General features: G+C 38.9%; 1 protein-coding gene across 1 annotated transcript in view; it reads left to right on the top strand.

Annotated features, from left to right (window-relative positions):
- LOC126272070 (E3 ubiquitin-protein ligase MIB1) overlaps positions 1–14,202 on the top strand; it is a 1,610,869-nt gene that overhangs the window by 14,565 nt on the left and 1,582,102 nt on the right. Inside the window, exon 4 of the mRNA XM_049974615.1 lies at positions 11,273–11,507. Within this exon, the coding sequence (XP_049830572.1) occupies positions 11,273–11,507 (235 nt within the window). The remainder of the gene's footprint in view (positions 1–11,272; positions 11,508–14,202) is intronic.

Genomic DNA, 14,202 nt, shown 5'->3' with positions numbered 1-14,202 from the left:
AACCCATTGTATTCCAATTTCATTAGTAGGATGTCAACAGGAATGCAATCAAATGCCTTGCTTAAGTCACATAATACAAGTGATACTTTGTTTTTGTTTTCAATAGCAGATAATGTTCGATCAATGATTTCAGAAACAGCAGCAGTTGTGTTTTTTCCCTTGCGAAATCCAAACTGAAAGTTACAAAGTAAGCCATTATCTTCACAGTAGGTATGTAGTTGGTTGTGCATAAGTGCCTCATATCTTTTCCCCTTTTTATGAACTGGGATGACTTTAGAAAACCTGAGTGTTTTAGGAAAAACTCCAAATTCTAAGCATTTATTGAAAATACTGGCTAATGGCGAGCATATTAAGTGTTATATATGAGTTATAAATTCTCTCTCTCTGCTCAGTCCTGTGTATACAGATGTGCTTGTAAATCTGCTGTATTGTGTGCAAGTTTTCCCTAATTTCAGAAAGTTCCTCTGTAAACCAGTTAAGCATTTTATTTTTAGGTTTCCTTGTAGCTCTAGCTTTTGTTAATGGAGAGCAAGAATACCATAGTTCTATAAATTTCTCAAAAAAAGTTACCAAAGGCTATTTCTGTTCCCAATTTCCCTGGTTGACATTTGTATACCCAGTCCCACTTTTCCTTCCTTAACTTATCAATAAACAATGTTATGTACTCCTCTTTTTGTCCTCTCACCAGTAGAGAGTTAGGTTCGGTAGTTTTAATTGGCTGTCTCTTATGAAGTGTAAGGAGCAAAGGATCACGATCTGCAAAGTGTCCTCCTACAATTGTGACTCTAAAATATTCCTCAATGAAATTAGCTATAATGTTGTCCAAGCATGCATCCATATGAGTAGGACTCTTATTTGTACAGTATAAGTTTAATGATCTTAGTACTTTCAAAAATATTTTTGTGACTTGTTTGTCTGTGTTAGCCATTTCAATGTTGAAATCTCCACAGACAGCAGTTCTTGTCTTAAATTTCAATTTTTTATCAAATTAATAATTCAAATTTCAAAATAAATAGGGTAACATCACCATCTGGGGATCTATATAGGCTAACTACTATTATGTTTTCATCCAGCAGCTTAACACAAATGATCTCTGCATGTAATTCTGAGCTATAAGTTGTTGCATCAATTTTAGAAAATTTCACTCCTTCTCTTACAAAAATACCTGCACCACCATTCTTTCTCTGCTTTCTACATATGATATCGGCCACACCATACCCCTGAGGGACAAATACGTCTACTTGCTCAATTGTTAGCTCGTGTTCAGATATACATATAACATCTACAACCAAGTCATTAAAAAGATGTTCTAATTCTAAAATCTTATTTCTAATGCAACAGATATTGATTTGTAAAAAAGTTAATATTGGTCTTTCTCTGTATTTATTTGGGGACTCTTTGTCCTCACAAGTTGCTTGGAGTGTTAGGCCTGATCACTGTCTTTAATCCACTGATACCGTCTCCTTTGTTGTTTGTTTGTATCTCAGTCCTTCGACAGTTTCTGTGGCCATCAACGCATTTGCTATGTGACCGCTCCTCTTTTCCACCCTCAGTGTAATGACGCGGCAGAACATATCATTGGCATGGTCAAGGCTCAAGTGAAGAAGTATGTTGCGGACTGCTCCGGGCACAATGCCTTCACATGCTTCTTGAGTTCCTGCAGGTTTATGCCAGCAAGCAACGAGGGATTGCAGTCCAGCCGAGACACTCCTTCATCACTAGCCACACTTCCTCCTACATCTGTTCATGGTGCCCCACCAGCAGCCATCGGTGCAGCCCTCATTACAGTTCACTCCTGGCTGTACAATCTGGGTTTGGGGGTTTGGCTGCTGACTAAAAAAGATTCCAGCCACGATCCACAGTTGCTGCCGCTTCTGTGTGGTGTACACCAATGAGGGGATGGTGATGCGCCATGGCGATCTGCCTCTGGCCTCTCCTCTGTGGTCCATTGCCTCCCACATGCTGTGGGCTATTCTCGTTATGCCTTGCTGCCACCAGCATTTCTTTTGCTGGCTGCCCAGATGCCATTGGGTCCTTCACCACCAGGTCCCTGGCACATCCACGTGAGCTGCCGGCACCTTCACCATTGGTGCTGTTCCTCCAAGTCAATGTCTTGGACTTAAAGGATCAAGTTTTCAGGTGTCAAGATGCCACCAGCAGCCTTGTCAACAGTAATCTCCTGTGGTACTTCGTTGGGAGATGGGGTGGGTGGTGGGGGTGGCCACCGCATATGTCCAGGGATGTGCCACTTCCATTCCTTCTCACCCTTTTTGGCCCAGAACCTCTTTCTACTGCCACTATTATGGCCACAAATTTTGTTAATTGTGGCCCCTCTATTATTTGTCTTGCATTACAGCAATTCAGATCTGTAAAAGACAAGATGCATCATAATTTCAAAAAGAGATTACTATTGCACATAGATACAATGTAGACTCATGTAGCAAGTGTTTGGTGTCCTCCAGACACTGTTAATTGGCATGTAATATGTTTATGAGTATTTGATATACCTGTTAACTACGAAGTCACTGTAGATAGAGTATATTAGAAGGTCTAACAAGAGCTATGAGAGAAATCACCAGAAACATGACAAAGGGATCAATTTGGCATCTGCCTGACATGTTTTAGGGAAACTGTGGACAAGCTCTGTGATACTGTGTGTTGTTCAAACCAGTTTTAAAACCTGTGTGGTATGCTTGATTTAATTTTTTGTGCACTTCGCTTTGGCTGCAAGCAACATTCAGTGTTGAACTTAGTTCCTCTAGCTCTTGTTGGCTTTTAGATTCACAGGTATATACCGTATTTACTCGAATCTAAGCCGCACTTTTTTCCGGTTTTTGTAATCCAAAAAACCACCTGTGGCTTAGAATCGAGTGCAAAATAAGCGGAAGTTCTGAAAATGTTGGTAGGTGCCGCCACAACTAACTTCTGCCGTCGAATATATGTAGTGCTACACAGGCATGCTTTGCAGGCACAAAGATAAATACTGGCGCCAAAACCTCTGTGGTAAGTAAATTAAAAAAAAAAAAAGGTGGAAGACGAGCTTTTTTTCCTCCGCCCCGAGTTTCGACCACTGCATTTTCATACATTATCCATCGAAGTAAATACAAATTCCGTGTTGTTCATCTTCGAATGTTGCAGCATTTCAATGTACTACGAAAATCCGACTGGCAAGACTGTTAGGGATGTTTGTGTCAATATGGCCAACTCTACATTCTGAATTTTTTCCTACCTGTGAGAAGAGAAGGGTAGCTAATAGAAACTTTTATGAATTGTGAATCACATGCAGTTTTCTCTTCACCATAAGAATACTATGAATATAAACGTTTTGAGACGTATTCTTTCGTGTTTGCTGCTATCTCATTTAAATTCTGTCTGCCTAATAAACTACGAAACTAGAGTGAGACAACAGCAAACGCGGAAGAATATACATATCTTGTCATGTTTATATTCGTATTATTCTTATGCGTAATAGTGATACAGTCAGAAATGAAGCACGGCAATTGACTAGATTTTTAAATCTAAGATGACTCTAATTTCTGTGCAGAATGTAATGTACTAAACAGGCGTCAGCAAAGATTTTCAAACGGAGAAATTTTTTCGCTAAACTCTCATTCAGAACATCTACTATCATATGCAGTCTATTATTTGGTTCTTGTTGATCATTATCAAAGAAAGCAGCAGTGTAAGTAACAACAAATAGTAGTCTCTTGCCATTATTTCGCTAATGAGACGCTTCCTCTCTCTTTTTTTGTGTGTATAAGCGGCGGTAGCACGCACAAAAGCAAGCCATGCCGCGAGCGGTGACAGGCCGTGAACACACATTATCAGAATGCGAGAAACAATGCATGACACAGTACAGTAATGCATCTTCAGCTTAGAGTGGCGTAAACACCTATAACAAAGAGAACGGCACTTATCAGATCAAAGAAAAATAAGCAATCAATTCAAACCAGACGAAGCACGTGAAAAAGGAAGGGTACCCGTGTAAATACGGACGGACACACAGCAATGGCTACCTGGTTGAGCTTAACTGCTAAGCTCACGTCTCTAACCAAACTACTGTAGCTGTATCGTCATTCATTCAACCTAAATTGTGTCTCATATTACAGTGGACCAACTTTGTTTCGATTTGGTGGTGCAGCCTAAAACTTTTCTCTCCCCTTGAATTTCGAGTCTCAAATTTCAGGTGCGGCTTAGATTTGGGAAATTTTGTTTCCCTTGATTTCGAGTCTAATTTTTCAGGTGCGGCTTAGATTCGAGTAAATACGGTAGTGACCATTGTGGGATTATCATGGAGGGGCTGGCTGCTATTCATGAACCACTGTTGACCACCTTCATACTGTCAATCGAGACTTGCACAGAGTGGTTACCAATGGTGGCTGCAAGTTGTGCCAGATCTAAAACTGTTTTTCAGGGTTGGTTGCATGTGTTAGATGGCCAAAAGCCAAAGCCAAAGTTTCTAACAAATAAATTTGAGGCACTGCCTCCTGTGATAATGAGGTGAAACCAGGAAGCCTTGCCTCTTCCGCTTTGACGAGATGAGGGATGTACAGAGAGGAAAGAAGCGGCTGTTGATTGTAGGTAGTCCCAACATTAGGCACATAATGGGACTTCTTAAGAAAATAGTGTCATGTAGGAGAAACAAGTGAATTGCACACTCACTGTGTGTTCTGGGACAAATCATCCACTTGGTGCAAGAGACCATTCCAGTATTAATTGAGAACACAGGTTGTAGTCAACTGCAGACACTGCTGATGTCAAAAGAAACAGTCTGTTACCTGAGATCCAAAACTATTATCTGCTCTTTCCAGAGACCTGTAGTTGTGGTAGACGGTTAGCATCATTTTTGGGATCTCAGCATAGCTGTCGATTTGCAACAAGATTCCTCATTACAAGGAGAGATTGCAGCCCTCTGATCTGGAACTGAGTGGAGAGTCTCATCCAGAGACATCTTTGGACTTGAAATGAGCTTGGCTGCAGATTCCTTGGTGTGTGCAGTACAGGGTGAAGATTTGCAAAGTTGCCCTGGAAAGACCAGGTATGCACAGTGCACTGGCAACAGTAACTCTGGTGTCAGAGCATGTGCACATAATTTTTCTTTCTTTCTTTCTTCCCAACAACAGATCAAGTACTACAACATGTAGAGAGCAAAAATTTTAAAATGTTAGTTGTTGACTGCCAGAGCATGTGCAGAAAAGTGCCGAACTTGTGTCTTATTAGAAAGCAGGAGCCCTCACATCATATTAGGATCTGAGACTTGATGAAATCCAAACTAGAGCATAGGGAAGTTTTGACATCATGAATAACACATTTTGGAACAATAACTGAGACTTCTTGAGAGGAAGTATGTATAGCAACAAGCGGGAACATTAGGTGTAGAGAGGTCCAAAGCGAATCCAACTGCGAAATAGTGAGAACAATAGTAACCGTAGTTGGTGGACTTAGATGCATGTCTATTGGTCACCGGATGGTCACAATTTTTTTTTTAAAAAAAGTTTAAACTTAATAACATGGGAATACCTTGAGCGTATGATAGTAATAGATGGTGATTTTACAAGGGGTGGAACTTTAGTAGTAGTAGTGACAGCTATTTATTTACAGCTCGTACAAAATAGATACATGGTTCAAAGTTTTACTGACCTTCAAAGTAGTCACCAGCAACTGTGTATAACCTGTTGCCAGCAATATGGAAGTTGTAGGATGCTCTTAGCAGTGCCAGTGGTGCTGACAGTTTGAGCAGCACGGTCTATTGCCTGACGAATTTGTAGCAGTTCTGAAGCGAATGCCGTGAAGTGTTTCCTTCAGTTTAGAAATTGAGTTGAACTCGCGAGGCCTTATGTCAGGGGAGTGTAGTAGGTGGTATAGCGCTTGCAGCCCCATCAGTCAAGCAAATCAGTAACAGCTTTCACTGTATGTGCTTGAGCATTGTCCTGCTAAATGATGGCCATGTCCTGCAGAAAGTGTCATCACTTCTGTCTCTATGCTGTTCATTTTTGGAACACAACCTACGACCAGCAGACACACTGTTTGAAACAATTTTCGGGGAATGATCTCAAAAACCTGCCGGAAAATTAGAAATACGAAATCAATTTGAGATTCCCTGTTGATAGCACTCATTACTTCATGTGAACAAAGAGCTAGTTGTGATTCACAAGAATGATATTTTCTCAATTCGTGATGACTACTTGTGACTAAATTGTTTTGTTTGATATAGTTCATAATGTTCAGTTACGGTATGTGTTCCAAATTCCTGTTGAAAATTGATGTCAGTGATATGGATCTGTAATTCAGTGGATTACTCCTATTTCCTTTCTTAAGTTTTGGTGTGGTCAGTGCAACTTTCCAGTCTTAATGTACGGATCTTTTGTCAAGCTAGAGGTTACATGTGATTGCTAAGTATGGAATTATTGTATCAGCATACTGTCTGGACTGGAGGACTTGCATTATTAAGTGATTTAAGCTGCTGTACTACACTAAGGGTATCTATTTATGCAAGGGTAATCTGAAAAGTAATGCACACATGCTTGTAGAGTGCAACCTAAATGACCTTGAGAAACACTCCAAGTGGCATGTAAAAGATAACTTCCCCTTCCATACACAAGCACAGTTTGAGCATGTTTCATTCATACTACATATTTTGAATAGTGGAAGGATGGAGATGTGTTGTAGTACTGTTCAACGAGAGATAACAGCATGCTGTTATTGAGTTTTTAACAGCTGCAAAAGTGCCTGTTAGTGAGGTTCATCATCATTTAGAGGCTGTTTATGATGACAATGCTGTTGATCGAATTGATGGGTAACAAAATTTCATGATTGTGAGCCTGAAAAAGCCATAATTGTTGATGAAACACACAGCACACGTCCGATCACTGCCACAGACAATAAACATCGCAAACTCATCAACGGTTTGATTTAAAGTGATGGAATGAAAAAACTTATTACGTATTGTTAGTCTTAACAATGACTATGTTGAAAAAAATGATTTTGAAGCTTTAGAATTTAACTTTAATAAACAATTTGCCCAATCTTACTAATTGATTTTATTCATGTTCCACAAGCCTGTGTGCATTGCTTCTCAGCCACCTTCATTTGTTACTCATGCTGTCAGCTGTTCTTGAATCAAATATTGGAATATTTACATTGTCTTCTTGGGTGAAGGAATTACTGAAAACTGTGTATGATAAGTCTGCATTAGTGGCACTATTGTTGATAACATCACTATCACTATCACACTATGAAGCTATTATTGAGTCTGGCCACTGACATACTTTACACATGACCAGAATCTCTTTGGATTTCCTGCCAGATTTTGAGCTTCTCTAAAACTGTACCAATCTCATGAATTTTGTGTTCTTTTAAATTTGGCATGCTTATTTGATTGCTTCTGTAACAATTTTCTGATCTGTTTTGTGTACCATGGGGGATCAGTACTGTCTCTTACTAATGTACTTGGTATATTTCTTACAATTGCCGTAGAAATTATTTCTCTGAATTTGAGCCACATATGGTCTTTGCCTACATCGTTAGTTTGGGAGGAGTGGCGGCTGTCTCTTAGGAATGTATGAAGCAAATTTTTGTGTGCTTTTGTAACTAGATATATTTTGCATTTATTTTTTTGTAGTTTTGGATGTTATGGTATCCAGTCTCACTACAACAACCCTGTGATCACTAATCCCTTTACCCCTTGTGATGCTCCATATTGTTTTGGGATTATTTACTGCTAAGAGGTCAAGTATGTTTTTGTATTTGTTTACACTTTGAGTGGGCTCCTGAACTGATCGGCAAACATAATTTTTGGAGAAAACATTCAGTGCAATTTCAGGTGATGTTTTATGCCTACCACCAACTTTAAACATGTATGTTTGCCAACATATTGAAGGTAGAATGACGTCGCCACTAACTATAATTGTATGATTGGGTTACCTATTCAAAGTGAGACTCAAATTTTCTTTTAAAAGTGTTCAGCAACTGTTCCATTTGAGTCAAGTGTTCAGTAAAAGTAGACTTACTTACTTTACGCGATAAGACCCAATGGACCACACACTGCTTTGAGAGATTGCCTCCACTTCAGCCTGTCTACAGCTCCTTCCTGCCATCCTTCCAGCAGTCCCACTCTCTGAAGGCCTTTGGATACACACTCACTCGAGTTCTAGGTCTTCCTATGGGCCTTCTGGTGGTTGGCTTGGTGTTGAGTACAGTTTTCGGCCATCAGTTGTCCTGCATTCCGAGCAACTTGGCCTGCCCATTGGAGTTGTCATGGCATTATGGCCACAATGTTCAGCTCTTTAAATATCATACAGCAATGCATTGTGACGAATCCTCCATTCTTCACCCTCATTATCGTAAACTGGCCCAAAAATCTTCTGAAGGATTTTCCCTTCAAATATTATCCGTCTCTTCAAATCTTGCTTGGTTGTACTCCAGGTGGCACATCCATATAGTACTCCTGGCTGTAGGAGTGTTTTGAAGATGTTTATTTTGAAATGTCTTGACAAACTTCTGTTTTTGAGGAGAGCATTAAGGCCATGGTAACAGCAATTGTCTGTCTGTAGCCTTGCCTGTATTTCCGTTTAACTGGATTGTTCACCTCTGAATACTGCGCCCATATATTTGAACTTCCTGCCTTCACCATAAGAACCTTCAGTTGTCTGTGAGGGTGGAAGTGGTTCTTGAGTTTCATTATGTCTTGTCACGATTGATTTGAAGTCCAATTTTCCTCACTGTTAGTTCCAGAATGTCAGCCATTTCCCCTAATTCTTCTTTCGACCCAGATAGTAGCACTATATCTTCGGCATATTCAAGGTACTTTTTGTTCACAACCCCGGTCTGGACTCCTCCAAGTTCATTATATGACATCTCTTGCATTACCTCCTCTCTGATACGAGATTGAAAAGAACAGGTGATAGTCCATTGCCCTGCCATAGCCTATTTTTATTTTCAACACTTCAGTTACCTTATTTCCAATTTTTACCTTTGCTGTGGTGTCCATCAGGCAGGCCTTCGTGAGACTTAGTTTCTTGACAAAACCAAACTCTTCTAGACATCTCAGCATACTTTCCCGATGAATGCAATCGTAGCAGCATGTGTGGGTCTTGGCCACCTTTTTTCTACGATCTGGTATAGGACAAGGATTTGGTCGATAGTGATGAAATCCTCCTTGATATTCTCCAATAATTATGTCTACCAGTGGTTGGATTCGATCTAGAAGACAGTTTGAGAAGATCTTATAACAAATATTGAGTGGAGCAATACCATGGTAGTTTTCACATGCCATTCAGTCATTCTTCTTGTGGATGGGACAGATTAGTGCATTCCTCAAGTCTTTTGGAATGTTTTCAGTATTCCAAATGGTCTCTATTAATTTTTGAATCGTTGCAACAAGGTATTCACCCCTTCCTGAATTATTTCAGCATGGATGCCATCTTATCTTGGGCTTCTGTCCTTTTTAAGGTGTTTTATCTGTTTCCTGATCTCTTCTACAGTTGGCGTTAGGTATTCTGGGTCTTCTGTCTGTGGTCGTGGAAAGTTTAAAGAGTGTTGTTGGGTCTTCACAGTTTAACAAGTCACTGAAATATTCTTCCCATCTCTTTGCAATTAGATATTCATTTGTCAGCATCTCTCCTTTGGCATTTTTTATGAATTTCTCAATGGGTTTGTAGGTTCTCAGATAGTTGCCCTTTCTGTACATATTCTCGATCCTCCATCCCTGGAAGTCTTCTTCTGCTTCTGTAATAATCCCACTCATGAAAAGTATACTATTTTTAATTTATTCTGGTTGTCAAGTGTAAATTCTACCCATACTAACTCGCACACACCTTTTACTTCAATTTGAGGCAAGATTAACTACTTCAAACATCAATAAACACTCCACCAATAACTGTATTTAATTTGTTCTTTCTCAACCTCGTTAATGCGTTGTAAAAATTTCAGATGAACTTATCTCGAGCCTTAGACACCTTTCAGTACCTATAATGATTTGAGCTTTAGTATTTTCTATAAGCTTGGGGCTGTGGTTCTTTCCCAGTACAGATACAAAAATTTAAAACTACAATACCGATTGTTGCTAAGTGTTATACATTAACAGACAGAAGCAGCCACTGCAGGGTACATCAGTAAAGTATACTACAAACAATTGTGACTCATGGTATTCTAGCCGGCCGCTGTGACCGAGCGGTTCTAGGCACTTCAGTCCGGAACCACACGACCGCTACGGTCGCAGGTTCGATGTGCATGGATGTGTGTGATATCCTTAAATTAGTTAGGTTGAAGTACTTCTAAGTTTTAGGGGACTCATAACCTCAGATATTAAGTCCCATAGTGCTCAGAACCATTTGAACCATTTTTGGTATTCTACCTAAACTGTTAACAATATGAGTAGAAAAGAAATGACATTGAAAAAAGCCACTGCTTTTCCTCTTACACCAATCATCTGCTGGTTCTACCTATTAATTCATACAAAGCATATGTGTTATTTTGCTGATTTAAGAGAAGTATATTTGCTGTGTAGGTGCCGGGCAAGTTAAAACCTCTACAATATAAATATTAGTCTTAACTGAAATTGTCAGTCTTGAGTCTAAATATTCTGACACATTAGAGGAGGAGTAGTTATTCTCACAGACATTCATAGTGGTAGTGGGTCTTAATTTATTGATTCTATTTTCATATCTGAGAGTGTGGACATAGCCTGTTCAATTCTCTAACCATTTTGAAATCCAAACCATTTTGCTCTGTAGAATGTTTTGCTTCTGATATGTATCATTAAATTTTCTTGAAATTGATTTGAAAATTTTTGCTACATCTGACACCTGTTAATTGGTTTAGTGGTTCTTTGCTGTTTTAAATCCATTTTACAAAGTGGCTTAACAATTATGCACTTACGTCTGTTTGAGGAACTACCACTGTAAAAAGGTTCATTGCATATTTAAATTTTTTTTTTTTTTTTTTTTTTTTTTTTTTTTTTTTTTTTTTTTTTTTTTTTTTTTACACCCCCCCGAAGGACAAAGATTTGCTAGTCAGATTGAGGAAACCCTTTCAACTTTTAAAATCTAAAACATGAATTACAACTCCATTGATCCCATGCAGCATTGATCTCCATGGTTATTTCACCTTTATTCTTCAGGACCTTTACCACTAGCCCCAATCACTTGGATATTGCAAGATTTTTTTATTGTTTGCACTTTATTTTCTGTTAATGAAAAGCCTCTCCTGCTTTCCCTGAAATAAAAGTTTGCATTACATAAGAAATCAAGAATCTACTACTGATGTTTTCTAGGGTTTTGCTGGAACCAAGACGTAAAAGCAAGAAGGTTGGAATACGTGGAATATTTCCAGGAGCACGAGTTGTACGTGGCGTAGACTGGCAATGGGAAGATCAGGATGGAGGCAATGGCAGACGAGGAAAAGTAAATGAAATACAAGATTGGTCAGCAGCCAGTCCTCGCTCTGCAGCCTATGTTATTTGGGACAATGGTGCAAAAAATTTGTACCGTGTCGGATTTGAGGGAATGGTAAACATAGATTTAATATGAATGAAAATGAAAACTAATAATTACATGTAGTTGGTACATCTCTTCACAGGTCAGCTGTGGTTTTCAGACATAGTAATAAACTGTATTAAAATCTTTGTGAATAATTTAATATTTTGTTAATATTCATTTTGCATCTTGATAACTTTTGACCGCATTGTATGTTGTAAGGTCCCTCCTAATTATTTTTTTGGTACTTAGTCTCCCTTTTTCAAAAGAGTGACCAGCAATCTATTAAGGGATGTCGGATTATCCTGTTAGTTCGTATACTTTTGGAGGCAGGGTGCACATTTGTACATCCTTGCCTTACAGCTTTTACAGTTAAAAATGCGAGAAGTTTCACAAGTGATAATGTGCTTGAAACAATAAGTAAAGCAGGTTTGCAGATTTACAGATTCATATAACAAATGAAACCAGAAAGATCACTGATGGTTGCCAACACCAAAAATGTTTTAATACAATAAATTAAATTTTTATTTTCCATTCACACTGAAGAAACTTTTGAATAACGGGCTTACAAAGGAACAAATAGCAGATATAAATAGAGAACTAATTAAACATATGAAATATAACCATTATAGTAAATGCTTGCATATATGAAACTCAGCAGATTTCAGTAAGCCCTTATTTATGTAACTAGTGTGTAAATCCAAAGTCTTGCAGCACCTTAACTTCACTGAAGTGTCTACAAAATACATTTTAATCTCTCACAGCACAGTCCTACAATCCACATGAGATGTTAAAGTCTCTGCTGAGTCTGTCACCAAAAGCAGTACAAATAACCATAAGTTCCAACAGTCTCAGAATCTTAACACTGACATAAATATTTAAGTACCAGCTCATGGCCAAAGTACTACTTTTGTCATAAAAGTTCCAGGACAGGGGTTTAAAAAAATAGAAAATTGCATTTGCCAAGTAATGATCCTAGTGCCTAACAAAGTAGTCTCCTTGGCTGTCTATACACAGTTGCCAAGATCTTGGCAAGCAAGCTGGAAAATTTTGCCTTTTCACTTACGGAAATAAGAAAAAAATCCCAAGGTGAGAGGTTAGTTGAATATGGCAGATGTGGGGTGGCAATAACAGAATGTCTGGCCAGATAATCAGTAAGAGATAAAGCAGTATGGGGTCTCACATTCTTATGCATTAAAAACAGGTCCTGAGAGTGCCACAAATTAGGGTGGCAACGTTGAATTGGTTATCACAAACATACGGTTACCAGACTTTCCCATTACGTCCAATGCTGGAGTGCTATTCCAATGCTGGAGAGCCCTGGCAGTAGTGACAATGTAAGGGAAAATAAACAGAAGATGTGAATTGGAGTTTATGTTGGGGAGGGCATTCAACTTGGGTAGTTCGTGCAGTAATGTGAACCATCGTGCTGTAGTGATATAATGGTTAGGATTTCTGCCTAGCAAGCAAGAAGACCCAGGTTTGAGTCCTGGCTGCAGCACAAATTTTAATCCATTTCTTTTGCTTCAATCATTATCACATTTAATTAAAATAATTAAAGGAAGTAATATTTAAGTACCACCAAAAGCTGCTGATGAAATGAACCTTTATTCATTACCAGTTTTGATGAGCCAGTTGCTGAGACATAAAATTATTTTCATTAGACTGTATTGTATAGTTTCTAACAGATGTGTTAAAAATGCCATGCTTGTGTCACTGAAACTGCAGTCAACAGTGAAATGTAGTAATACAGTTAAATAATCTTAGTACACTGTCTGTATTCAAGTTCATTGTCGATGTGTGGGATGCACTCTACATACTTAATTTCAGTGATACAGGAGTGTTTTTTATTTTATTTTTAAATGCCATAAAAGGAATGATACATTACTGGCAAAAAATATTTTAATGTTACCCAGTGAACAGTTGATCAAAGGTAGTTTTGAATAATATATTAAAAACAAAGATTCCAAGACTTAGCAAGCGGGAATGCGCCAGTAGACAGGCACAATAAAATAACACACAAACACACACACAAAATTACGATCTTTCGCAACTGGCGGTTGCTTCGTCAGCAAAGAGGGAAGGAAAAGGAAAGATGAAAGGATGTGGGTTTTACGGGAGAGGGTAAGGAGTCATTCCAATCCCGAGAGCGGAAAGACTTACCTTAGGGGGGAAAAAGGATAGGTATATACTCGAGCGCGCGCGCCACACACACACACACACACACACACACACACACACACACACACACACACACACACACACACACACACACACACTGGTATATCTATGGATGTGTGTGTGTGTGTGGTTGTGTGTGTGTGTGTGTGTGTGTGTGTGTGTGTGGCGCGCATGCACGAGTATATACCTATCCTTTTTTCCCCCTAAGGTAAGTCTTTCCCCTCCCGGGATTGGAATGACTCCTTACCCTCTCCCTTAAAACCCACATCCTTTCATCTTTCCTTTTCCTTCCCTCTTTCCTGACGAAGCAACCGCTGGTTGCGAAAGCTCGTAATTTTGTGTGTGTGTTTGTGTGTTATTTTATTGTGCCTGTCTACCGGCGCTTTCCTGCTTGGTAAGTCTTGGAATCTTTGTTTTTAATATATTTTTCCCATGTGGAAGTTTCTTTCTATTTTGTAGTATTGAAAAAATATACATAATTTCATCAGCAGCTCTTAGTGGTTCATAAATATATCTTCCTTCATATATTTACAATCTGTGGCTCAAG

This window comes from Schistocerca gregaria, chromosome 5 (assembly GCF_023897955.1).
Source record: "Schistocerca gregaria isolate iqSchGreg1 chromosome 5, iqSchGreg1.2, whole genome shotgun sequence".
Lineage (NCBI taxonomy): Eukaryota > Metazoa > Arthropoda > Insecta > Orthoptera > Acrididae > Schistocerca > Schistocerca gregaria.
This window is presented reverse-complemented; position numbering and strand designations above follow the sequence as displayed.